This window comes from Lipotes vexillifer, unplaced genomic scaffold (genome assembly GCF_000442215.2).
Source record: "Lipotes vexillifer unplaced genomic scaffold, Lipotes_vexillifer_v1.1 scaffold1387, whole genome shotgun sequence".
Classification (NCBI taxonomy): domain Eukaryota; kingdom Metazoa; phylum Chordata; class Mammalia; order Artiodactyla; family Lipotidae; genus Lipotes; species Lipotes vexillifer.
In genome coordinates, this window is record NW_006790426.1 from 300,283 (window position 1) to 324,478 (window position 24,196).

At 44.9% G+C, this 24,196-nt stretch overlaps 1 protein-coding gene across 2 annotated transcripts in view; it reads left to right on the top strand.

Moving 5' to 3' along the window:
* GRM7 (glutamate metabotropic receptor 7) overlaps nucleotides 1–24,196 on the top strand; it is a 585,198-nt gene that overhangs the window by 289,610 nt on the left and 271,392 nt on the right. For both annotated transcript variants that reach the window (XM_007463707.1, XM_007463706.1), the window contains exon 6: nucleotides 5,105–5,244. In XM_007463707.1, coding sequence (XP_007463769.1) covers nucleotides 5,105–5,244 — 140 coding nt within the window. The remainder of the gene's footprint in view (nucleotides 1–5,104; nucleotides 5,245–24,196) is intronic.

Sequence of the window (24,196 nt, forward strand, 5' to 3'; positions counted from 1 at the left end):
TTCCATCTTGGATCACAGGCTCTGTGGGAGCTCACAGGCAGGGCCAATCCGTTCCCTTTCTTTGTCATCATTGTAGTCATTCTCTGTTGTCAACATAATCTCCTTTTCTCTAAGGGTATTCTTTCTGCCATATGGACAGGCAGGCAGAAGACTCCCAGGGCCGTGTGACATTCATTAATGGTGGGACTCAACAGTTTCGTAAAGCAGAAAAAAAAAAAAAAAAAAAAAAAAAAAAAAAAAAAACTATGTTAGATTTAGTTAAGTGGCTTTCATGTCGCTTTAAGTGAGCAGCTATTAGAGTGAAAAGAAGCTTGACATTTTTTTACTCATTCAATTTCCTGACTTTTAGATAAAGGAATCACATTTTAGAGAGGAGAAAATATTTGTCCAACTACAGCTAGCAAATGACAGAGACAGACCTAGAACTCAAGTTTCTTTCTAGTCCCTGGTGAAAACTGTAGCCTCTCTCTTCTGCGTGTTTTAGAAAAGTCTTGATCTTTCTTGGTCTCAGTAAAACTTAATCGTGCTCTTCTGTTATTTCAGTACAGAATTTTCCATACCCCTGGGAGTTCTGTTCCAGACCAGTAGAGTACAGTTTAATAACTCCGACCTTCACATTTATGAAAGCGTCAATTTAGGAAGTGATAATAGAAGGCTCTAAAAGTATTGCTCCATCTTCAGCAATCACTTAACCTCCCCTTGTGCACCAACAGAAAAGATGGCTAATTATGTCATCTCAAATGAATGCAATGTGCTGCGCCTAAATTTGAGTTATCTTGATGTTGGATGTTGGCCCATCCAACCAGATGTCAATATTTGTCAGTTTAACAAATTTGTTGTCTTGGATACACAACCTTAGAGAATTGTTATCTAGTGATTTACTCCTTTCCAGAAAACAAATTGGGTTGGGGTATATTTTATAAAGATGGCACATCTCATGTGGTCTCCTTGAAACATGAAGTTAGCTTTTCTTCATCGAGGGTGAGACCTGTATTCCCTCCCCTTGAGTCTGAGTGAGCCTGTGGCTAATACAGAACTGGCACCATGTGACGTCTATGGTACACAATGCCATAGGGCTTCTGCATGGTTCTCTTGTGATTTCTGTATTACAAACACAGCTGCCACGTTAGGAGGAAGCCAAGAAGCCAAGGGTCAGGCTGCATGTGGGGTGCTCCAGCCATAGCCCCAGCTGATGTGAGTGGACCAGAGAGGCACTGTTTCTGCCAAGCCCTGCCAAAATTACAAAATACAGATTGTCCTTTTTTTTTCTGAGTGCCACGTTTTAGGATAGTTGGTTGAGCAGCAAAAGGTAACTGGAACACGAATCAAGGTGGCCTTTCTGGAATCTGTGTATGGGATGGTAAGAAGAGAAGAGAAAACCTGTCAGGTCAGTACTTTGATGCTGAAGACTGTTTTGTCATTGGAGCATCGTATATCTCCAATCCTTCTTGATCCAGGAAAAAAAAAGGAATTTCACTCAGATACTCTCATCTGGGAAGGAGATTTCCTAATTGAGTGCAGTCTCTCAACCATTCTCTCCTCTGAGTATCCCATCTGGCCAAGTGGCCCTGTTTCCTTTACTTTAGGACGCTTGTGTTCTGGCCCTGATACATTGTGGAGGTTCCTGCATAGGATCGCTTCTCCTTTGATAACTTATTTATTTTCTCTGGATTTGTTTGATCCTTATTATTATCATTATTTTTTTTTTTTGATATAGAGTTCATTGAACACAATCCGTCTTTTTCTCTTTCAAGAAGTTCACGGGTGGGGCTTCCCTGGTGGCGCAGTGGTTGAGAGTCCGCCTGCCGATGCAGGGGACGCGGGTTCGTGCCCCGGTCCGGGAGGATCCCACATGCTGCAGAGCGGCTGGGCCCGTGAGCCATGGCCACTGAGCCTGCGCGTCCGGAGCCTACGCTCCGCCACGGGAGAGGCCACGTATCACAAAAAAAAAAAAAAAAAAAAGTTCAAGGCTGATGTTGAAAAGGAGCTGTGTGGGGGAAAAAAAAAAACTGCTTGAAAAATGCCAGTTGCATTGTAGAATCCATCAAAAAGGTCAAAGCCACACCATACAATGTTACACATCACTTAGGTAATGTATTCACCTCTTCTGCCTTATTTTTTCTAAGCATGAACTTTAATGAGAATGGAAAGGGCAACACAAGAATCATTTCTCCTCACAAGGATTGTAAGGAGAGAGAGAGAGAGAGAGAGAGAGAGAGAGAGAGAGATGAGGCAGTGTATACCTTTCTGATGAATATTTACCTGGTGGGCTGAGATCCTTTGGAGCCCCAGGCCTCTGATATTCTTCATCCTCTCAAAGACTCTGGAAAGCTCACGTCCTATTACTTAATGACTACAAGCTGCAGAATTATAGCAAAGCACAACATGAATCCTAGTATCCAGTGTGAAAGAAAAGAGAGGTGAGTATCTGAATATTAATGTCTTCCTGAAAAATAATAAGAAACACTTCTGTTGATTCCTCTGCAGAGAGGGCTTAAAGGGGTGTCTTTGTGGACCATGGGGTTAGTGTCTAGGTGAAACAGAGAAGGAACAAATTGAAATGGTGCCCTTGGCCACACACAGATTCAGCCACAGATTCAAGTTCGTAGGATGAAATCAGCATTGCTCATAGATGAATGCCCATTCCCAGAGTGGATTCTAGCCTGCTGTTTGGAAAATTTTTTAAATGTTTACACCAAGGGAGAAATTTAAATTAAATACCAGTTAGGAGAGACTCCTTTGATGCATTGGAAAACATTATTGGTCTGGGGGTCTGACGGCATGCGTCAGGGTCTGGTCCTGAGATATTAGCAAAGAAAACAATAATAAAAGTGAAAACTATAAAAAAAAATCATGGCCATCCATTGAGCATTTATTATGTAAAAGGCATGGGACTAAGCACCTTGTGTACATTGTTACATTTAATTCTTACTCACCCTATGACAGTGGTATTAGTGACACTCAGAAGCAGAGGAAGACTGAATAATTTGATACAGGTCACACATATAGGAAGTGGTAGACCTGGAATTTAAACCCTTTCTGGGGGATTCCAGAGCCACTTATTGTGCACTATTCAAATTTAATCAGCAGAGTGGGCCTGAGGCAGATGATTGCCCTCTCTGAACCTAAGTATACTTCCTCACCTGTAAAATTAGGAAGCTCGTTGCTTTGTGTCCTCCAGGTTTGTATTAGTTTCCTGTCGCTGCCATTAAAAGGTTACCATATATTTGCTAGCTTAAACAACACACATTTATCATCTTATAGTTCTGTAGTTTGGAAGTCTGATACAGGTCTCTCTGAGCTTTAGTTAAGGTGAAGGCAGGGCTGGTTCCTTTTAGAGGCTCTGGGGGAGTATCTGCTCCCTTGCTTTTTCTAGCTTCTAAAGGCCACCTGCACTTCCGGGGCTCCGGACCCCTTCCTTGCATCACCCTAGCCTCTTGTTTTCACCCTCACATCTTCTTCTTCCTCCTTTGACTCCTGCTGCCTCTTGTCAGGGCCACTGTGATTATACTGGGCCCACCTACATTATCCAGGATAATCTCTCCCATCTCATGACCCTTCATTTAATCATACCTGCAAAATCTCTTTGCCAAGTGTGATGACATTCACAGGTTCTGGGGGTTAGGACTTAGACCTACCTGGGGAACCATTTTGCAACCTACCACAAGCTCTGATTTTTTTTTTTTTTTAAATAGGCAGAATTGTCATAAAAGTCTGTGCCTGACACTTGTAAGATAGTGTGGAGTTCTTTTTAGCTGCCCCTGTATCCTGCCTACATGCTGGACCCTCTCTTTCATCAGGGGTAACTTTCAGCCCAGGATTGCAACTTCATATGCCTCTTGTCACCCAATATATTGTCCCTCTTTCAAGCCCCTTTTTTTTTTAACTTCATTCTTGTGTTGAGTGATCGTTTGTGTGGGATCACTCTCAGTGTCTTGCCTGCTTCCTTAGCGTAGACACCCTTTTCTACTGTTGCAAGCGTTCTCTCTCCTGTCCAGTTAACGCGCCTTAGTTCTTCTTTCATCCATGTCATCAGTGCAAGTACTACATTGGCCCAAATTCTGCAGAAGCTGATGACTACTAGCCAGATGCAGAGTTCTGCCCCCATTAGAAGCTGACATTTTTAATGAGAATTATCAAAAGTGCTTCATGCTCATTACCTAAGACTTACCCCGGCCCTCCCCTAAAAATAGCAAAATGGTCTTCTCTTCTCAGTGATTCTCTTTCAGCCTGTAATTGATCTGTAAACTTCCTTGTAAACGACGGGAAATACACTGTTTTCTGCTGGGAATATTGATCTAGTATTAACTTATAGGGAGAGCAGACAGTAGTCACATATGCTGAAGCCAGTGGTATTTTTCCTGTTTCTTATAGATCATGAGAGAAATAGCACTCAGTTACATGCATTAGTCTTTGTAAATTGACTTCAGTGCCTAATTGTTCCAAAACATTGGTTTTATCTTAAGATAGACATTTTAAATAAGACCCAAATAGAAAATTGAGAAAGAATCCGTTATTTATGAAGCATTCACCAGGCAAACTGCTAAGCATTTAAGACTGGTTATCGTTTAAAGCAAATTAGAAATAATCAGCCAGAAATATTTTTTAAATGCAATGAGTATTCAACTATGTATGTAAGTGAACTTTTGAGCTTGTTTTTTGATTCTCTTGTATTTCATTCTTTAAATGTATTTATTATTTCTTGAAATGCTTCTTTACTGACCACAATTTAGTGTTTGATGGACACTAAAATAATAGTAACAACAGCATCAAAGCTTAATATTTGCTCTTGAAAATAGTGCATTTGATTGTTATTCCTTAAAAGAGAGGACAAAGTAGAATAAAATATTGTAAGATATTAAAAAATTGAGCTATTCAAAGGGGGAAGCAGGTTGTCTTCCCACCTTCCGTAATTGACATTCGCAGACCATCGTGATGACTTGCCCAGGAGTTTCAGGGGGCATCTTGGGGGAACCTATTAAACAGCAAGGCTACCTCCTAGCTACCTTGCTCATCACCAGGTCTCCAGACCATTACCCGGGGAGCAAGAGATAGAAGGAAACTCGTTTAACTCTACAATCTGTCTTTGTCTTGTCTTCACCAGGTAGCGCAGGCACCCCAGTCATGTTTAACAAGAATGGGGACGCCCCTGGGCGTTACGACATCTTCCAGTACCAGACCACAAACACCACCAACCCCGGTTACCGCCTGATCGGACAGTGGACAGATGAACTGCAGCTCAATGTGAGTTTTGCTTGTTCCTCTTCCTTTGCTTTTGTGATGAATGAACAGGCTTTTAATATGCTCCCTGAGGCAGACGTTTCTCGTCTGTATGTTTGTGAGCATCCGCAAGTGAACATTCAACTTGTTCCGGGCATCAGCAGGGACTGATGACCAATAATAATACAGCAACGATAGCAATGATGACGGCGCAGGTAGGAAATGTGTGTGGAGTTCATGCCTGACGTTATACTTGGCAACTGTGTGAATCATCTCGTTTAATCTGAGGCTCTGATTGCTTTACAGACAAGTTACCAGCTCATACTTTAATACTTTGAGGACATCTTAATCTTGGTCAAATTATTTTTCCCTTCTGTCCTTCCTTCCTTCCTTCCTTATTTGCTGGTGCATTTTTTTTCTTTTCATTTTTCTTCTGAGTCACTTTGGCTTATACTGAGAATCTCTGGGTAACATCAGCATTAATTTCCATAACCACTCCTTCTTTCTGTAAAGCATGACCTTGAGTGAGCAAGCACTTCCTTGTGCAAGGTTATGTCAAAGTTCACTAGCCAGAGCCCATTAGGAAGTCATCTGTAGTCAAACACAGGTTTCTTTAACTCGCTGCATGAAAAACATGCTCCTGCCACCAAAGCTTCTTACGGATGTAGGAGTTCAGATGGGATTCACTTTAGAGTTTGGGCTGAGTTGGGTGTTTCTAAGAACGTTTCAGGAAGCAGGGATCCGTTTTGGGTTAGGTCATCTTGGGAAGCAGAGACAATTTGATAACTCAGTGTCTTGGTGATTTTGATCTAGGAGGTGGGACGACAAGAGCTGGGCAAGAACTGTCACTAACAAAAAAAACAGTAGACACTTACGTGAACTGGAAAAGGGAGATGCTGAGTTATCTTTGTGGTTGCAGAGCATCCTTGTTTGTGTCTGATTTCACACATGATGGCAGAGTGACCTTGTTCTGTCTTGTTCCACCATCATAATGGAGTGGCCTTGTGTGATTAGCATTTACATTCCCCTGAAGTGGTTCTGTTTGGAATATGCCTGCCTAGGTGTTAGCTGACAGCTTTCCGACCACCTTTTTAAGGTTTTTTAATTTTTCACTTTTTTAATATTTCGGGTTCAACATTCAATAATGTGCTTCTAATAATACTTACAATGCCCTATTTGAAATTAATGGTTAGTTTAAATGAATTTACCCAGTCTTCCCAGGGAATAAAGAACACACGGGCTAGGGTCCCTCCACCCTGGCTGGGCTCAGCACAGCTGGAGCTCAGCACACCGTGCATCCCCCCTGCTTTTCTTCCCCTCCTGGGAGGGAACTTAAATAGGCCAGGCCTGAGCCTGGTGGCTGAGGTCCTGGAGCCTGGGGGTGATGGCAGAAGGCAGAGCAGCAGGGGTGCTGCAGGGCCTCTTCTGCTGAGATGTGCTGGACCGTTTACACTTCAAGAAGTTCTACAGCAGGTCCTTTGATGTGGCATCAAGCTTGAGTATGACATTCACCAGGGATATTGTGGACAGGTATATTGGGTAAGGCTTATAAATCAGGTAGGGCTTGCCAAGGTCCACAGATCTACTTTGAAATAGTAATATATACAAAGACGATTTTCTTGTGTCCGGCAGGGCCCTGCATTATTATGTGTTCTCCAGAGAAACAGAACCAATAAGATAGATAGACAGACAGATAGATAGATAGATAGATAGATAGATAGATAGATAGGTAGATAGATAGACAGATTATAGGAAATTGGCTGAGAATTCTTATGAAGGCTGAGACGTCCCAAGATCTGCACTTGGCAAGCTGGAGACCCCGGAGAGTTAATGGCTCCAGTCTGAGTGTGAAGGCAGCAGAAGACTGATGTCTCAGCTCAAAGATAGGCAGAGAGAAAGAGGATTCTCTCATATTCAGACTTTAATTCTGCTCAGCCCCTCAGATTATCTGAGGCACACATACACTGGTGAGTAACTGCTTTACTCAGTCACAAGTCAAATGTGTATCTCATCCAGAAACTCCCTCACAGACAGACCCTGTATGACGTGTAACCAAATACTGGGGCACCCCCGTGGCCTCATCAAGTTGACACATACAAAGAACCATCACAGGCCCTATCCCAGAAAAGTCCTTCTAATGTCTCTTCCAAACCTGGAAATTATGCCATTAGCCTTTATTGGTGTACACCTTAGGAGGCACTTTGGAAATGATTGAGATCAGGGCTTTTTGAGAGTAGAATGCAAAATTGATGTCTTAGGGGCAGCAGAGCTTGGGTCATGATTTTTAGAAGAAAGGATTGTGCATAAAGGGGGGGTTGATGAAGCCATGACAGGAAGTTTACCTCCTTTGTACATTGTCCTGCATGGCTCTGCTTGTATCTGTCCTGTTCTTTCTCTCTCAAGGTCCACCAGCTGACAGGAAGATCATTCTGTTTGGTTTGTATTTTAAGCTTTATACGAATTGTATCTTATTAGCCATTCAACAGGTAGGTTTTTTTGTTTGTTTGAAAGCACCTGTCATGTGATAAGCATTGTGGGAGGCAGTATGTACACAGTGGAAATCGAAATAAACATGGTCCCTGTTTGCACATAATTGAACATCTAGGGCAGAGTTACATGGTAAACAAGAGATATGTGTGTGGAAATTCCCAAGTGTGGTAAGAGGCAGGGTGGGAGAAGGAGTAATGGAGGTGGGGAGGGGCCTACTGGATGAAGAGCAGATGATGGGGGAAGAACGAATGATCCACGGACCAGGTCAGGAGGTGGACGCGCCATGGTATAGCTAAGGGAGGGGACGGGGGGGAGAACTTAGGGCAGTAGGTAAGAGCCAGAGCAGGCAGTCCCTTGTAGGCCATGGTGAATATCTCTAAAATTTTATTCTGAGTGCATTTCAGAGCCACAGAGGAGTATTAAGCAAGGGAGTGACTGGATCACAAATAGGAATACAAATCATTTTGTCTACTGAGAAGGTAATGAATAGCAAAGGGCAAGCATGGGAGTGGAAAGACCCATTAAGAGTGCACTGCAGTTGTCGAGCTGAAATAGAATGGCTTAGTGAAGGGGTTCTCAAACTTCCGTGTGCAAGATAAATCTGGAAGGCTTGTAAAAACACATATTGCTGGGCCCACCCCCAGAGTTTCTGATTCAGAACATCTGGGAGTGGAAGGAGGCCCAAATATTTGCCTTTCTAAGGAGTCCCTGTGTTATGCTGATGGCATTTACTTTGAGAACCACTGGCTTGGAGAGTGTGGTAATAGTGGAGATGTAATGAAATGAGTGGAAACACACACACACACACACACACACACACACACACACACACACACGCATATATATATATATAAAATACATATATGTATATGTACATCTGTAATTACATATATATCTTATAGGAAGAATAACATAATTTAGTGATGGATTCAGTACTGGGATTAAAGGGAAAATAATACTGGGTTTGAAGGAAAAATAAGAGTGAATCCCATGTGCATAGACTGAGGCCGTTTGGATGCTCTGACAAGAGATTGGGGAGACTCCTGGGAATGGGAGGGGGAGAATTGGGAATCCCAGTTGAGCTTTTCCCAAATATATGAAAAGCCTAAATGAAACGGGTACAAATCTGAAGCTCAGAAAGGAGTTTCGGGTCATAGTTACAAAAAAAAAAAAAGGTAAGTTGTTAATCTATACCTGGCCTTGAAATGCATTAGAGAAAGAGAGCGAGAGAAACTGTAATAGCAGAGAACCCAAGGCCTTGCAAAACCTCATAGAAAATGACACAGTTCCAGTCCAGCTACTCTAAATAGCACCGAATTTAAAAGATTCTGTTTCATTTGCCTGGCAAGCTGGGCCGACCATAAATACTTTGGACTCTTGTTTTTGTTTGTGGAAGCTAGACCAGAGATGTAAGCTTGACTTAGCTCTAAACAGGAACATTTCTGATTCTACTTTGTCATGCTGAGAGTGGTATGGCGGGAAGAGCAGACAGGACCACGAATCCTCAGCTGAACCCAGTAATTGATGCTCAGGATAGCATGCACCTTAAAGGTACAAATGGCTGAGGCAGGAACAGGGACAGTTTCAGAGCCGTGAAGGGCTGGGTTAATTCAGAGGGTGGCCACTGTGGTAAGTGGCCTTGGAAAGAGGTTACCATGTTAATGCCTTTCATGGGCTCCTTAAGATACTGTAAAGTCCAATTTGAATCACTAAGAGAAGACTAAAATGGAGGTGAATGCAGTGCTCAGAGGGCACTCCACCCTTCTCACTGAAGACCCGGGCCATAGCCCATAGCGTGTCCAGTGACTGGTATCCTGTCCCTCCAGCATCACCGAGCTCAAGATATTATTTTTGCTCTAATTATTCTGATTCACTTAAAAGTTCTGTGAGAGTGAATTTGGGGCAAACTTAGTTTTGTAGGTTTGCTTTCTCCAACTCAGTGAAATAAAACAAAGTATGTCAAGTGACAAGTGTACTTCTCATTTACAGACTTGGGGGTACCCTTTCAATCCCCAGTTAGATCGTCTCTAGCAAATGGAATTGTCTGGAGAGCTTTCTCTGTGGTCAGTAATTGCAAATGAGTTTCTTAGCTAAGAAGTCAAGGTTTTAGAGTCCTATAATCCCAGGGCTATAGACCAGACTGCTTGCCATTCTGTACCCGATCCTGTGGAATTTAGATGCCTAGGAGTGCACTGTCTGTTACACAATGCCACCCTGAGCCCTCACTGGTGGAATAATAGCTGTAGGCCCTGTCTCCTCTCAGGCTAACACATGACCACATGGCTTGCTACTACAATATTTCTGCACCAACAAGAATTCATCAGAAGGAAATCAGTAAGAGCAAAGCCATTCACTCTCCCACTTAACCACCGCTACAGAAAGAGCCCTGATTTATTTTCTCAGGTTTGTACAGTATGATGCAGAGGTTCCAGAAAACATTTTTCCCGGCAGAGAAGCAGGCAAAGGGATAATGCAACCCTATCCATTGCTCGTCTGCAGGGTGTCAGAAAGGATGGAGCTCCTGGAGATGCTGGGAGAAACGAGGGGCACGTCCCTGTCCTTGGAGTTCCCAGAATAGGATCAGGGCTCTGTAACTGATAAATTGCATTTACAGCATTTAGATAGGTTCTGATTTAAGGCACTGGCTTATATTTGAACTGGAATTTGAAGGATAAGTAGTGCTTCCCAAGATGAAGAAGAGGAAAAAAAATATTTTAAAATGAATAATGCAGAGTCCTGTTTAAAAATTGGGATGGGGAATATTTTGGGAAAAAAGGCAAGAAATGAAACATAGATAGTTTTAAAAATTATAAATATATAATGTGAATAAACTCTACATCTGTTTTGCATATTAGAAACAAAGGTGACTTCTGTCATCTTTCAGTTATTTGCAGTTAGTAGGAAATTTAGATACACTTAAAATGTTCTTTTTTCTAATAACTGACGTTCTTTAAAATCCCAAATTGTTGATTAAAGTTAAAAAAAAAAAAAAAAAAACCTACTCTTAATGGGCAGCTTCCTACAGTGAACTGCGCACTCTCTTAAGTGGAAGGTTGAATAAATATCACTTAACCTTTATTGGCACCTCTGTCATCTGCCCGTATGTAGACTAGTCCAACTTTGTGACCTTCGGAGGTGTGGAGGGCTTTATAAGTGATTTGTTCCCTGTTGAACTGACTTTCTACCTAGGGACTGAAAACTCCTATGTTTTAATTATTGTTTCATGTACCTACTAGAACTGGTATCTGGAACACAGCAGCCATTTGGGCTTGTTGTTGTTGTTAATATATAAAGACATGTAAAATTAGCATGAACTCTTTTTAATGGTAGACGTTTTCTACAGAAAGCAGCCACAGCACACTTCTTCCCTCTGGGAAGAGCGCCCAAGCTTCTTTTAGCCATGTGGTCTGCCCGGTGTGGTTCCCAAGTCCAGGGGCCACACCTGATTTAGCCTAAGCCAATCACCGTGGCCATAGTGATGATGGGCAGTAAACTGTCCAATCGGGATGAACCCCTGGAAATCCGCCAGCCAATCCAACACCTCCTGTTGGAGGCGGGTGTGGCCCTCAGGAGCCCCAGGGAGCCATTTGGAGGCCACAGAGCCAGGAGCTCCAGGGAAAATGAGGCAAAACTTAGGGAAACTAGGTGGAGGTGACATCTTTGAGCCCTAGGAAACCTTTACTGGAAGCCATTTATAGCCCCTCTGGATTGTTCCCTTATCAATGAATGAAGGCGACTTAAATGTGGTAACTTTTTTATCAACTATCTCATTCACTACAGCAATCCAAAATGAAAACAAAATTGTTTTTCTTTTAATGTGCCCAAATTGGGGGAAATAAAATGTTAGCCTACCCTCAATAAGCAGAATTTTTTCAGATTTCATTAAACTGAGGTGATAAAAAATTAATTTTAAGAGTTGTGATTTTGTTAAATATTGAATCTTTCACCCCGGTTAGAATTTAGGCTTTCACGGGCGTTTAAAGACATAAAAAGTACGGTTGATTGCAGCAATTACTGTTTAATCCAATTATCTCTCCCCAAATCAAGATTTATTTACCATGCCCATAAAACTACTAATCACTCTATTGTTTCATAATTGCAACAGTAAAAATGTTTTAGAAGTCTAATCACGCTCCTACTTTTCAATGCGCTGCGTGAAATACGGGTTAATGGATAGCCATAATCAGTGTTGACAAAGAGAAAAATACGTAAGTTGTCAAAATCTAGACCTTCTTTCAGCTTCAGTGTGAAGGCTTCTTTTATGGAATCACCTAATTGTTCATCATAATTAATGGCTCATATCTTATAATTTATAGTGATTAGGGCTACAGGTTTGCAGCTAACGTGATTAAATGGATCTGAGTCTCAGCTCTGCCACTTACTAGCTGTAAAGCAGGATTACAATAGTACCAATTTCATAAGGTTATTGTTAGAATTAAATGTAGTACTGTATGTAGCATACTTAAGACAGTGCCTGGCACATAGTAAATATTCAACAAATGTTAGCTACAACAGCAACAGTAATAATAATTTAATATCCTTAGTTTATCGCCTCATCCGTAACTGTTGAAAATGTCAGTTTCTAGCACTCGGCTGTATTTTTTTCTTCTTTATACCGCAGCACCTAGCCTAATACTTAGCATGTAAAAATGGCTTGTTTTATATTAAACAGATGAGTAGATAAGCAGACAAACAGTTGAATTATGTTATAAATTACTTAGGGCTGGGCTTGTCAGTTTTGATTTGTCAGAATTCCCAGTGCTTGTTGCATGAATGGTTGAGAAGATGTATCCAGAATTCTGCTGCAGTCAGCAATTCCGTGTGATTCAGGGATCCATTCAAGACCTTGGTTTACCAGACAAGTTTCTTAAGAATTTTACAAGTGGTCTGAAAGCTGGCTGACACTGCAACGTAGACTCTTTTGGTCTCTGAATGATAAAGCCAGTCAGGAAAAAAGGAGGAAAAGGGTTGAAAGAATTGGTTTTAATTTTGTTCCAGTTGATCTTTAAGTTTAGAAACCTATCTGTGGCTGTGGGATTATTATTCTTGAGGGATCAAGCAGCGGAGTCAGTGGCTACATTTGTGTTGGTGAAAGTGGATTAATTCATAATCACACCATTAACACTGGTCGCATCCACTGCCTGCCTCTCTAGGTGTTAATGCTGCGTTAGAGAAAGGGTCAAAACAACAAAGGATTTAGGATCGTGGGGCTCTGGTTTATAAACATGGTCCTGCCCAGTTCCTAGGTCTGTGAACCAGGACAAGGACAGCCTCTCTGACAAGATGGCATTTAACCTGAGACCAGAGTGCCAAACGTTATTTTCGTTTGTCAGCGTCTCTAAATCTGTGATATTTTACACAGGACGTGTACCAATCCGGTAGAGTATGTAGTGCTTTCCAGTTGTCAGCCAACTTGACACTAGAGATCTCAAACAGAATACAGACAGCAGGTGTGTTTAAAAACTTAATTCCTTGCTAATATTTTAAGAATCAAGAAATTTCATAAGAATAACTATATTCTTGGCTTTTCTTTTGTAAAATCAGAAGATCAGACAATAATATGCCTTTGTCCCATGCAGTTACAGCTAATTGGATCTAATTGGCTTCCCACTTCAGACACGGTGTGTGTTCTTCATGTCACCACAGACCCCACTATCCCTTACTGCCTGATACCTTGCTAACTCCACCCACTCTCCTTACTCCTTACGCCCACAGGCATCTCATTTCATTCACCTCATCTAGACTTAGAGTAGTTTCTAACTTATCTCCACTAATTTGGTTTCCACGTATGCCTGACTTTTTATAAATGGTCTCTGGGAATTGTTTTCTAAAAATCAACAATAATATACTAATAGTATTAATGAACCAAAACAGCCATAAGTATGTAATAATGTTTTTTTACAAGGGTCAATAAATACAGCCTGCAAAAGAGAACTGCTTTAGTGAAGTCAACAACGCTTTTGTGTGGAGGCGTGTATTTGTACATATTCTGAAACAAACTGAAAATGAAAGAAACCAAGATCACCCTTGTGTTGTCAGCATTTCTTCTAGTAACCAATGATGTATAACTGTGTTCTGTCTATGAACGTCTGGAAGATGAATAGTATTTATAATTATCAATATGGTTTCATAAACATGTGCATTACAGAAGCCTGAACCCCCATTATTTCTCATTTGCATTGTAGGCGTTCCAGCAAATCACTTCTTCTTTATTAATATACGCCTATGTTCTGTGGGGAAATTGTTGAATTTCATTACTCACTGTGTTTTGGGCTCAGGCAAAATACACTTGAAGGAAGAAATAATAAGAAGGATGAGTTTAGAGAGCTCAAGTGTTACAACAGGGATTCTCACCTGTTGTTGCCACTCCAAAATTAGAAAAGGAAAGAGATGAGTTTATGTAGCCTCTGCCTGTTTGCCCTGGGAAGCCAAAAATCTGAAGATGACCTGATGGTGTTAAAATGGAAATGTAGGAATCAGATTTGAAGTGTTTTCAACCCACCGTGAGATAGTCTTATAAGGTAGGAGAGCATCGAAAGCACAAGTTTTGAGTCCTGTCTCCTCAGATAAAGCAAATCATTTACTATCTTTGAACCTCAGTCCCCTTGTGTATTTAAAATCGAGTCAAGTCAAGCAAAACAGCTACCTCACCAGGCCCCTTTGAGAATGAATTGCTGTACTCTCCCCGATATAACAGCAGATGAGATTCATGGTCATACTTCTTGTCATATTTCTTGCTGCCATAAATAATTACCAGAGGGACTTCCCTGGCAGTCCAGTGGTTAAGACTTCGCCTTCCAATTCCGGGGGTGCAGGTTTTTGGTTTTTTGTTTGTTTGTTTTTTGCAGTATGCGGGCCTCTCACTGCTGTGGCCTCTCCCGTTGCAGAGCACAGGCTCCGGACGCGCAGGCTCAGCGGCCATGGCTCACGGGCCCAGCCGCTCCGCGGCACGTGGCATCTTCCCGGACCGGGGCACAAACCCGCGTCCCCTGCATCGCCAGGCAGACTCTCAACCACTGCGCCACTAGGGAGGCCCCGGGGGTTTAATCCCTGGTTGGGGAGCTAAGATCCCACAGGCCTCACAGCCAAAAGACCAAAACCATGAAACAGAATCAATATTGTAACAGATTCAATAAAGACTTGAAAAATGGTCCACATCAAAAAAAAAAAAATCTTGTTTAAAAAATAATAATTATCAGAAATGTGGTTGCATAAAATACCACAAATTTCTTATCTTGTGATTCTGTGGGTCACAGGTCCAATAGGGATCCCACTGGGCTAAAATCAAGGTACCAACAGGGTTGTTTTCTTTCTGGAGGCTCTAGGGGAGAATGTGTTTCCTGCCAGGTCCTTGGCAGTATTTAGTTCCTTGTGGTTGTGGGACTGAGGTCTCTGTTTCTCTGCTGCCAGCTTCTCCAGGCCGCCTTGATGCATTGGCTGCCGTTCATTACTCGAGTCCCTCTCATGCTTCCAAGGCTTCCTGTCTCCTCTATTGCAGTCGCATCTCTCACTGACTCTTCTGCCTTCCTCCTGTGCTCTGAAGGGCCAGTGGGATTACATGGGGCCCACCCAGATAATCCGGGATAATCTCCTTATTTTAAGGTCTGTAACCTTATTCCATCTGCAAAGTCTCTTTCACCATGTAATGTAACATATTGCCAGGTCAAGTAATTAAGATGTGGAAATCTTTGTCGTGCGTGGGGAGGGGTTAGAGGGGGGCAGATTATTTTGTCTAACCACAGTTCTGTACTACATAGCTTTGCTTTTCGACGAAGCCTATAAAGTCCATATTACATTCTCAACACTCTTTTTAAAATTTTTTCTTTTTAATTTTTAAAAATTTTAATACCCCTCTATCAGTGTCATATTTTAAATATTTTTTGTACAGTTTTAGAGGTCACTTTCCATTTACAGTTATTGCAAAACATTGCCCATATTCCCCATGTTGTAGAATACATCCTTGAGTCTCATCCTTGAGAGTTAACGTTATTTGTGTAAACGGATAAGAATTGTATGCTGTTTTCTTAAGCATCTTTAGTATCTAATTGAGCTAATCTGATAAATGTTCTAATCACATACCTGGAAAAGTCTGGGGAAGAACCCTGAATTAAGAACCGTAAATTCATGATAAGTAGACAGAATCTCCTTCTCAAGTGAGGGGTTGGGATTGAAGATTAACAGAAGAGGAAGTGATGCCAATACCATAGGAGGCTTAGCTAAGCTCCAAGGGAGAGTTCTGTTGACCTCCATTGTTTCCCTCGTTTAGCCTCCACAATCCTGAGCATTTTGCTCTCATTGCATTATTTCTCTTTAAATGACAAAGCAGAAATGCAGAGAAAGAGAATAGATTGGCAGTTTCTGAAACAGTTAAACATAAAGTTGCCATATGAACTGGAAATTCCACTCTTAGGTGTATACCCAGTTCTGACATTCTCTGGTCTATATAAAAGGTCATAGAGCAGTAGAACATTGTAGCAAATAGCTTGGAATTTGCAAGTTGTTGACTGTCAGCTCCCTGACATGGCTACCAAAATTGCCTGTTGATATTGCAAAGTCACATTTGTAGTTCACTGCAGTAAGGGGGCTACCATCTTGAAAGTCTTGGTAGAGTCTCAGGAGAGGGAGGTCAAGGGCAAATGTTTTTACAATTTGGCTGTCTGGAGTAAGGGACTTTTTTTAATGGGGGATATTTGATCAGAATTGGGCAAAGTCTGTGATAGTACAGTTTAGAATCGGTGGATCCAGCAAGGAGGGTTTTGAAGCAAGTATTTTTGCGAAACTCTTGTTGGATGAGAGGATTTAGCCCAGTTGAGTGATTATTGGTCCTGCAAATGAGCTATTTACCCTGGTGGAAATGTTTTCTTTTTTTCTTTTTTTTTTTTTTTTTTGAGAATGGGGTGATACATTGTTCAAATGGATGGATTTTCAGGAAGTTCCTAAAACAAACCTTGAGAAATATTTGTAACTTTTATCTTCCTGGGTAAGAATTTCTTTGGATCGTAGAATCACATTAGTACGACAGTTTTCCTTTCCTTGATCCTGTTAAGCTGGGTGGTTGCAGGCAAGCTGTTGTGAGCAGGTAGTCAGAGTTAGAAATCTTTAGTCTCTGATAAACCGGCTGTGTGCAGAGCCATCCTCAATGGAGTTCTGGGACACATAGTGACAGGCTACTTGGTGGCATCACTTTTACCCACACTCAGGGTTCACTCTTGGTCAAATGTCATAGGCCAAGGTGAAAAGTCAAACCTATCTCCCTTTTCTACTATCCTCCAACCTTTAGAACCAAAAGAGCACAGCCACCGAGCATATGTCATCCTAAACTACTCCAATTACTTAAGCAAGTCAACCCTATAATTGATGCTATCACACTGTTTAAATTACAGTGTCTGTCCTAAGTAGGGGGCTTAGTCTAAAAACGTTCATTTTTCTGGTTACTGAACCTGGAAGACCCTACACCCAGTTTTCTCAGGTGAGCACTGCCATTCCTAGGGGTGTTTTGCTCATGCCATCTTTCACTTTCCCGTATTTGATATAGCATGCTGTTTACAGATAGCTTCTCTTAAAGATCTGCAGTTGAGAGTAGTAAACTCCCCTCCAAAGTAAATCTGAATGAGCAACGTCCCCATCCCGCCCTCAGTAAGACAAATTCATGAATGTGTTTCCCATGCCTGGGAACAGGTTCTGGCTGGTCTTTACACAGCTGCACAGCTGATTTCCCATTGTTAAGAATAAAAGTGGCTTCAATGAGTTTCTGACCCCAACAGTTACCGTCTCTCATTTGATTGATTATGGAGCTCAATGAGAAATCTCTCTCCTTCTCGGAAAATGCAGTGAGGGGAACCTAGGAGGAGTGGTCTTCCAGCTACACTCTTCGTCTCAGGTCTTGGAATTGTCTCACCCGCCATTCAGACAAGCTCTCTGGCCAACAGGTGTTCATTCCTTACAACCTCCTGAACAAACGCTCATCGATTCAGATGTAGGGGGCGTTTTCAGTTGCCTACTTAACAGTCCTCCCAGCTGTGACAGTGAGGAAGAAGTCACAAGCAGAGAACAAGAAAGGCAGAAAAAGATGCAGTGGGAAAACATCAAGAAGGCGAAACTTTTCATAAATAACAAAGGCGTTCTTGATTTATCGTGCAGCCATATTGCAACAGAGCCTTCACAATGACTGAATAGGACCCGAGGGTCTTTATCTTAGCAGGGAACATGATGCCTGCCATTTGAAATCACACTCTGGGAGCGAGCTTTAACACATTGATGGATATGAATTGGAAAGGTAAGTGGCTGTTTGAAATTGCCCTGAAATCATTTATGCTTCACTAAGAAGCTCCCATCGAAGTTGGTAAATAGTCAGTTACATGATTTGTGTGTTTATTTCCTGATAGGTTTTTTTTTTTTTCCATTAAAAGTATAGATCACTGGCTTCCCTGGTGGTGCAGTGGTTACGAATCCACCTGCCAATGCAGGAGACATGGGTTCAAGCCCTGGGCCGGGAAGATCCCACATGCTGTGGAGCAGCTAAGCCCACGCGCCACAACTACTGAGCCCGCGCTCTAGAGCCTGTGCTCCGCAACAAGAGAAGCCACCACAATGAGAAGCCCGCGCACTGCAACCAAGGGTTGCGCCGCAACTAGAGAAAGCCCGTGCGCAACAACGAAGACCCAACGCAGCCAAAAATAAATTAATTAATTAATTTTAAAAAATAGTATAGATCACCTTGGCTGTAAATGCCAGTTTACAGGATTCAGTCAAGAGTGCCGGGTTAGAATGTCAGGAGTCTGGCAAGGAGCGGTGGAACCAATAGCTCTTCTCTCATCACTGTTATTGTTACGCAAATGAGCATCATCCCGCTTGAGGTGACTGTCTGCAGAAGACTAACTGATTTGCTTTGTAGTCCTTAGCTGGCAAGATTGTAGCAAAACTATCGAAGATTTCCTGGAGGCCTTGCAAATTTCACTGCCAAGCATCTTATTAGGAACAACCAGTATTGTGAGCATTTTGATAATAGAGTATTGAAGATTTAGGGAGTGCCTTCTTTTGTGGGTCCCAGCTCTATATTTAAATTTGTTTTTACAGACAAGTGAAGCTAAAATGGCTGAGAGGATTATTTGTCAACACAGATTACCAGTGATTATTCTGTGTGACCTTTCCAGAGTCACATCTGCTTTCTCCGCCTTAATTTTCCTTTCTAAAAAATGGAGAGGAAATAGCAATTCAGTATTAACAAGTATCTGCTGACGTAGGTCATCGACGAAGAGGCACTGTGCCACAGCGCTAAAAAGCATGGGCTATGGAGGCAGGCTGCCTCCTTTTAAATCCCAAGCTCCACCACTTCCTAGCTCTACCACTAAACTTGCTACACCTCCATTTGCCTCACTTGCCCTGTCTGTAAAATGGGACCCATGGGGTACCTCTCCCATAGGACTGTTGTGAGAATTAAGTACATGAAGAAGCGCTTAGGATGATGGCTGGTTCAATATTTGCCACTACTGCTATTATTTTTGTTAGTGCTTTTCTTAATACCTGAAATGACCTGTTATTTGTTGGTGCCAAACATCTCCACCCCTCGCCCCTTCCTCCAGGATCAGGGTGGGCCTTCTCCCCCGGGGGGCCTTTGTCCCACCCCTCACCCTGTGTTCCTGTCACACAGACCTCCCTGAAATGTCTTGAATCTGCCACATGCCTTCTGACCTTTCTGTATCTGGTCCCATCACTTGAAATGCCATAGTCCACCGCTGAACTGAACACTGGCCCCGACTTGTTCATTCCAGCTTCCTTGGGAAGACCTGCATCAAGCATTTTCTTTTCCTTTCCCTCTCGAGTGGGACCACCCCTCCCATGGCAGCTTTGTTTCTTTAACCACCTCCGTGAAGTTCTCAGAGGCACTGGATCCTCCAGGGCCCAACAAGTGTTAGGCCCCAAACTGATGCTTACAAATGAAACTGCACAGTAGTAAAATATTCCAACCTTGGATCTCTTCTCTGGAACCTGTAAGGAACGGCACCAAGAAACGGGGGAGAGCTTAAACAAGCTTTATCTGGGAGCGCTCCCGGGCGAGGTTCACTGGTCCGAGAGAAAGGGGTCAGAGAAGTCATTCCCCGGGCGCGGGTTTGGGCAGAATTTATAGGGGAAGAAGGGAAAGGGGTGTGGCGAATCCGGGAGGGCGCAGGGTATTCCTTATTTGGTGGTCTTTTCGGGTATCGCGGCAGTCTTGGGGCCGTTAGTCCCGCCCCTCGAAAGGCGGGAAGGCTGGGCCGGGTGGAAAGTCCCCAGGTCAGTTTCTGGAACTGGGTGGTCCGGAAGTTTCAGTCTGATGCAAACCTGTGAGTCTTACTGCGTTCCCCTGCCTCGGGCCAGTTGGCCTTACATCCCGACATCTTTGGTGGAATGGGGCAGCGTTCTGATCTCTGGGTACTTCTTGCTGAATGGGGGCGTCGAAAGGGGAGTCGGGCGACCAGAGGTCCGAGGCTTAAGGGAGACCAGTGGGGGGTTCTGTAGGAAGCAAGGTGTAAGGGCTGAGGAGCATTTGGTTTGTGGCCACCCGAAGAGACTTCCTCCATGCGCCTGCAAAGGAAACTAAGAAAACAGGGAGCAAGCATGAACAAGATACAGATGAGAATTAAGGGGCCTAAGATTGGTGTTAGCCAGGTATAGAGGGTGGACCGCCATCAGTCGGGAATTGGGGAGGTGGATTGTCGTTGCCTGCGTTGGAGTTCTTCTATTAAGCGTCGGAGAGCATCCAGGTATTGGAGGACTATACTGGGGGTGAGAGGGCAGGAAGCGAGGTCCCGCGCCAGAGCCTGGCCAAAGAGGTGGGGGCTGTCGTGGAAGCCCTGAGGAAGAACCGTCCAGGTGAGCTGGCGGGAAGCCTGGGTATCCGGATCCGTCCAGGTGAAAGCAAAAAGTAAGTAGGAATCAGGGTGTAGGGGGATAGAAAAGAAGGTGTCTTTGAGATCGAGGACCGTAAAATGGGTGGTGGACGCGGGAATATGGGAGAGCAAAGTGTATGGGTTTGGTACTACTGGGTGGAGGGGAATTATCACCTCATTGATTAGTCAGAGGTCCTGGACGAGGCGATAATCCCCAGAGGCCTTGCGGACAGGCAGGATGGGGGTGTTGCAGGGAGTGTCAGTGGGGATAAGGAGTCCCTGGTTTAGGAGTCTGGTGATAATAGGTTGTAGGCCCCTAAGGTGAGTCTCAGAGATGGGAAATTGGGGCCTTGATGGAAATTTGGAGGGGTCCTTTAGGCGGATGAGGACGGGGGAATGGTGTGTTGCTAGTATGGGCTTAGAAGTATCCCAGACTTGGGGGTTGATTGGCTTCCGTATGATTGGAAGAGGGGAGTAGGAGGGGGAGGGTTCTAGAGACAGGCCGAGAAGAGGAAGCAGGAGTTGGGAGGAGGGGACCTTAGGGTCAAGTCTAACCAGCTGGAGGGAGGCCCCTAAGTGGAAAAAGGACATCTCGGCCTAGCAAAGGAACTGGGAAGGATGGTATGACTAGGAAGGAACGAGTAAAAGGGGAGTCCTTCGGTATGACGTGGGAGTGGACCGGTCTGGAGTGGGAAGGATGGTTTGCCATCAATACCCATGACCGAGATCTGGGAAGGAGAAACTCGCTCGGAATAGGTAGGCAGGACCGAATAGGTAGCCTCCCTGTCCACCAGAAATGAGATGGACTTCCCCGCTACCTGTAGCGTTACCCTGGGCTCGGCGAGGGTGATGGGGGTCTTCGAGTCCGGGCACTGTCAGTCGTCAGCCAGTCCCAGCAGTTCGAGTGGTAATGCTGTTGGGTCGGCCTCCCCCCTGCGTGGAGACGCTGAGGGACGGCCCGTCGTAGGGCAGTCACTCTTCCAGTGGCCCGTTAGCCCGCAGCTGGGACAGGGCTTAGAAGGAGGTCGGGGATTGGGACTTTGGCGAGCCCAGTGGCCTTCTTTTCTGCATTTGAAGCAGGCCCCTGGCGGGGTTGCCTTTTGAGGACCCCGTGGATGCTGTGATCCATGGGAGATGGCCGGCCTTAGGGCGGCTACAAGAGCTTGGGTGTGGAGGGCCACCTTTTGGTGCATCCGAGCCTGTCGGCTGGATTCTGCCAAATCCTCACGGCCATTATAGACTTTAAAGGCCATCTTTACCAGATCTCGAATAGGGGTCTGAGGGCCGTCTTCTGCCCGTTTTAATTTCTTTCGGATGTCCGGGGCTGATTGGGTAATAAAATGGGTGGCTAGGACCGCTGCCCCTGCCGGGGTGTCGGGATCCAGCCGGGTGTAGAGATTTAAGGCCTTTAGTAAGGCGATTGAGAAAGATAGCTGGATTTTCGTTAGGTTCTTGGGTTATCTCTTTTCGTTTTTCAAAATTGACGACCTTATGAGCGGCAGCCTGCATGCCGGCCAGGAGGCATTGGATCATGAGGTCGCGTTTACGACGGCCATCTTGGCCATCCTGGTAAGTCCAGCCTGGATCGGTGCCAGGTACGGCAGTCGCTCCGACAGGCATGGAGTTGTCGGTAAGGTGAACCTGATCTGCGTGGTTTCGGGCAGCACTTTGAATTCTTTCCCTCTCGTCAGGGGTCAGAGTAGAAGATAGGATCACAAAGATATCGTGCCAGGTCAGATCGTAAGCTTGAGAGAGGTAGCGAAATTCTTTGACGTAGCGGGAAGAGTCGGCAGAAAAGGAGCCTAATCGCTTTTCTACTTGAACATGAACTCTAACTAATCCTTCCGCTCCTGCTCCCTCCCTCAGAGGGCCGAGGAGATTTGGATCCTGGGAGTCGGGAGAGCGTGTATGTGCACTGATTGGCGAGGCAAGGGGCGTGGGAGGAGAAACCGTCGAGGGAGGCGGGGGAGCGGCTGGAGGGGCCGGAGCGGGTTCGGGAGGAGGAGGGACCGCTTCGGGGTAGGGTGGAGGTTGGAGAGGAGCTCTGGAGGGGGGAGAGGCCAGAGATTCGGGTGGGTCGGCTAGTGGAGAGGGGTCATCGTCAAAGGAAATTAGGGGCTGGGATGTAGGAGAGGTCTGTTTGGCAAGAAGGATCTGGGAAGTGGAACAGTCGACGCAGAGGGAAGGGCGGGGGTGTAAATACCAGAAGGCCTGGACATAGGGGACCTCGGACCATTTGCCCGTCCTGCGGCAGTAATTATCTAGATCACGGAGGATGTTAAAATCCAAAGTCCCTCCAGGAGGCCATCTGGATTGATTGTCTAGAGGATATTGTGGCCAGGCCACAGTGGAATAGAAAATAAGCCGTCGGCGACGGAGATCTTGGGAGAAACCGAGGGCTGTAAAATTGGCTAGGAGACACCCCAGGGGCGTCTTAGAATCTGGTTTCGATTGTGAGGTTCCCATGACCCCCAGTCTGTCCCTGAGTGAATGGAGAGGGAGAGAGGCGTCCCTGGTCTCAGTCTCCAATTCACGGCCGGTCGGAGGGCGGTCAGGCGATTGGGACGTCTCCTCAGTTGCCCGAGGCCCGGAGAGCGGACGGAGGAGTCCCTGACGCGGCCGCGATTAGGGACAGGGAGCCCGGTGGGCAGGGACTCTGCGGGTCGGAGGGAACAAGGGAGGGGGACTTAACCCCGTGTTCTGCCGGATCGGGTGGATGAGTAGAGGTTCCCTGGTTGTCTCCTGGGGGAGGGGAGGAGCGGCCCGCGCGGTAACCCGTGGGGCTTGGTACCCCTCCCGGGCTCCGGCACCAAATGTAAGGAACGGCACCGAGAGACGGGGGAGAGCTTAAACAAGCTTTATCTGGGAGCGCTGCCGGGCGAGGTTCACTGGCCCGAGAGAAAGGGGCCAGAGCAGTCGCGCGCGGGCGGGGGGTTTGCGCCGAATTTATAGGGGAAGAAGGGAAAGGGGTGTGGCGAATCCGGGAGGGCGCAGGGTATTCCTTATATGGGGGTCTTTTCGGGTATCGCGGCAGTCTTGGGGCCGTTAGTCCCGCCCCTCGAAAGGCGGGAAGGCTGGGCCGGATGGAAAGTCTCCAGGTCAGTTTCTGGAACTGGGTGGTCCGGAAAAGTTTCGGTCTGATGCAACCTGTGAATCTGATTGCGTTCCCCTGCCTCGGGCCAGTTGGCCTTACAGAACCAACGTTAGTTGAGAGAGCTGTGTAGCTGCAGTTTAGAGAGAAAGGTTATTATTGGAATGGGCAGAAGCACCTTGGTAAAGTTCGTTTATAAAATGCATTTAACCGAGTAAGATGCCCAACTTCCCAAAACAGTGCATTCCCCAGAGACTCAGAGCCTAACCTCACCCAGAGAGAGGGCTAAGAGGGGACAGGAAGTCTTCTGCGGACAGAGACTAAGGAAGCATTAACCACCCTTCTGAACTCTGGTGTGTACTTCAGACATCTTACCTTTTTTTTTTTTTTTTTTTTTTTTGCGGTACGCGGGCCTCTCACTGTTGTGGCCTCTCCCGTTGTGGAAAACAGGCTCCGGACGCGCAGGCTCAGCGGCCATGGCTCACGGGCCTAGCCGCTCCCGAGCATCTGGGAACTTCCCCGACCA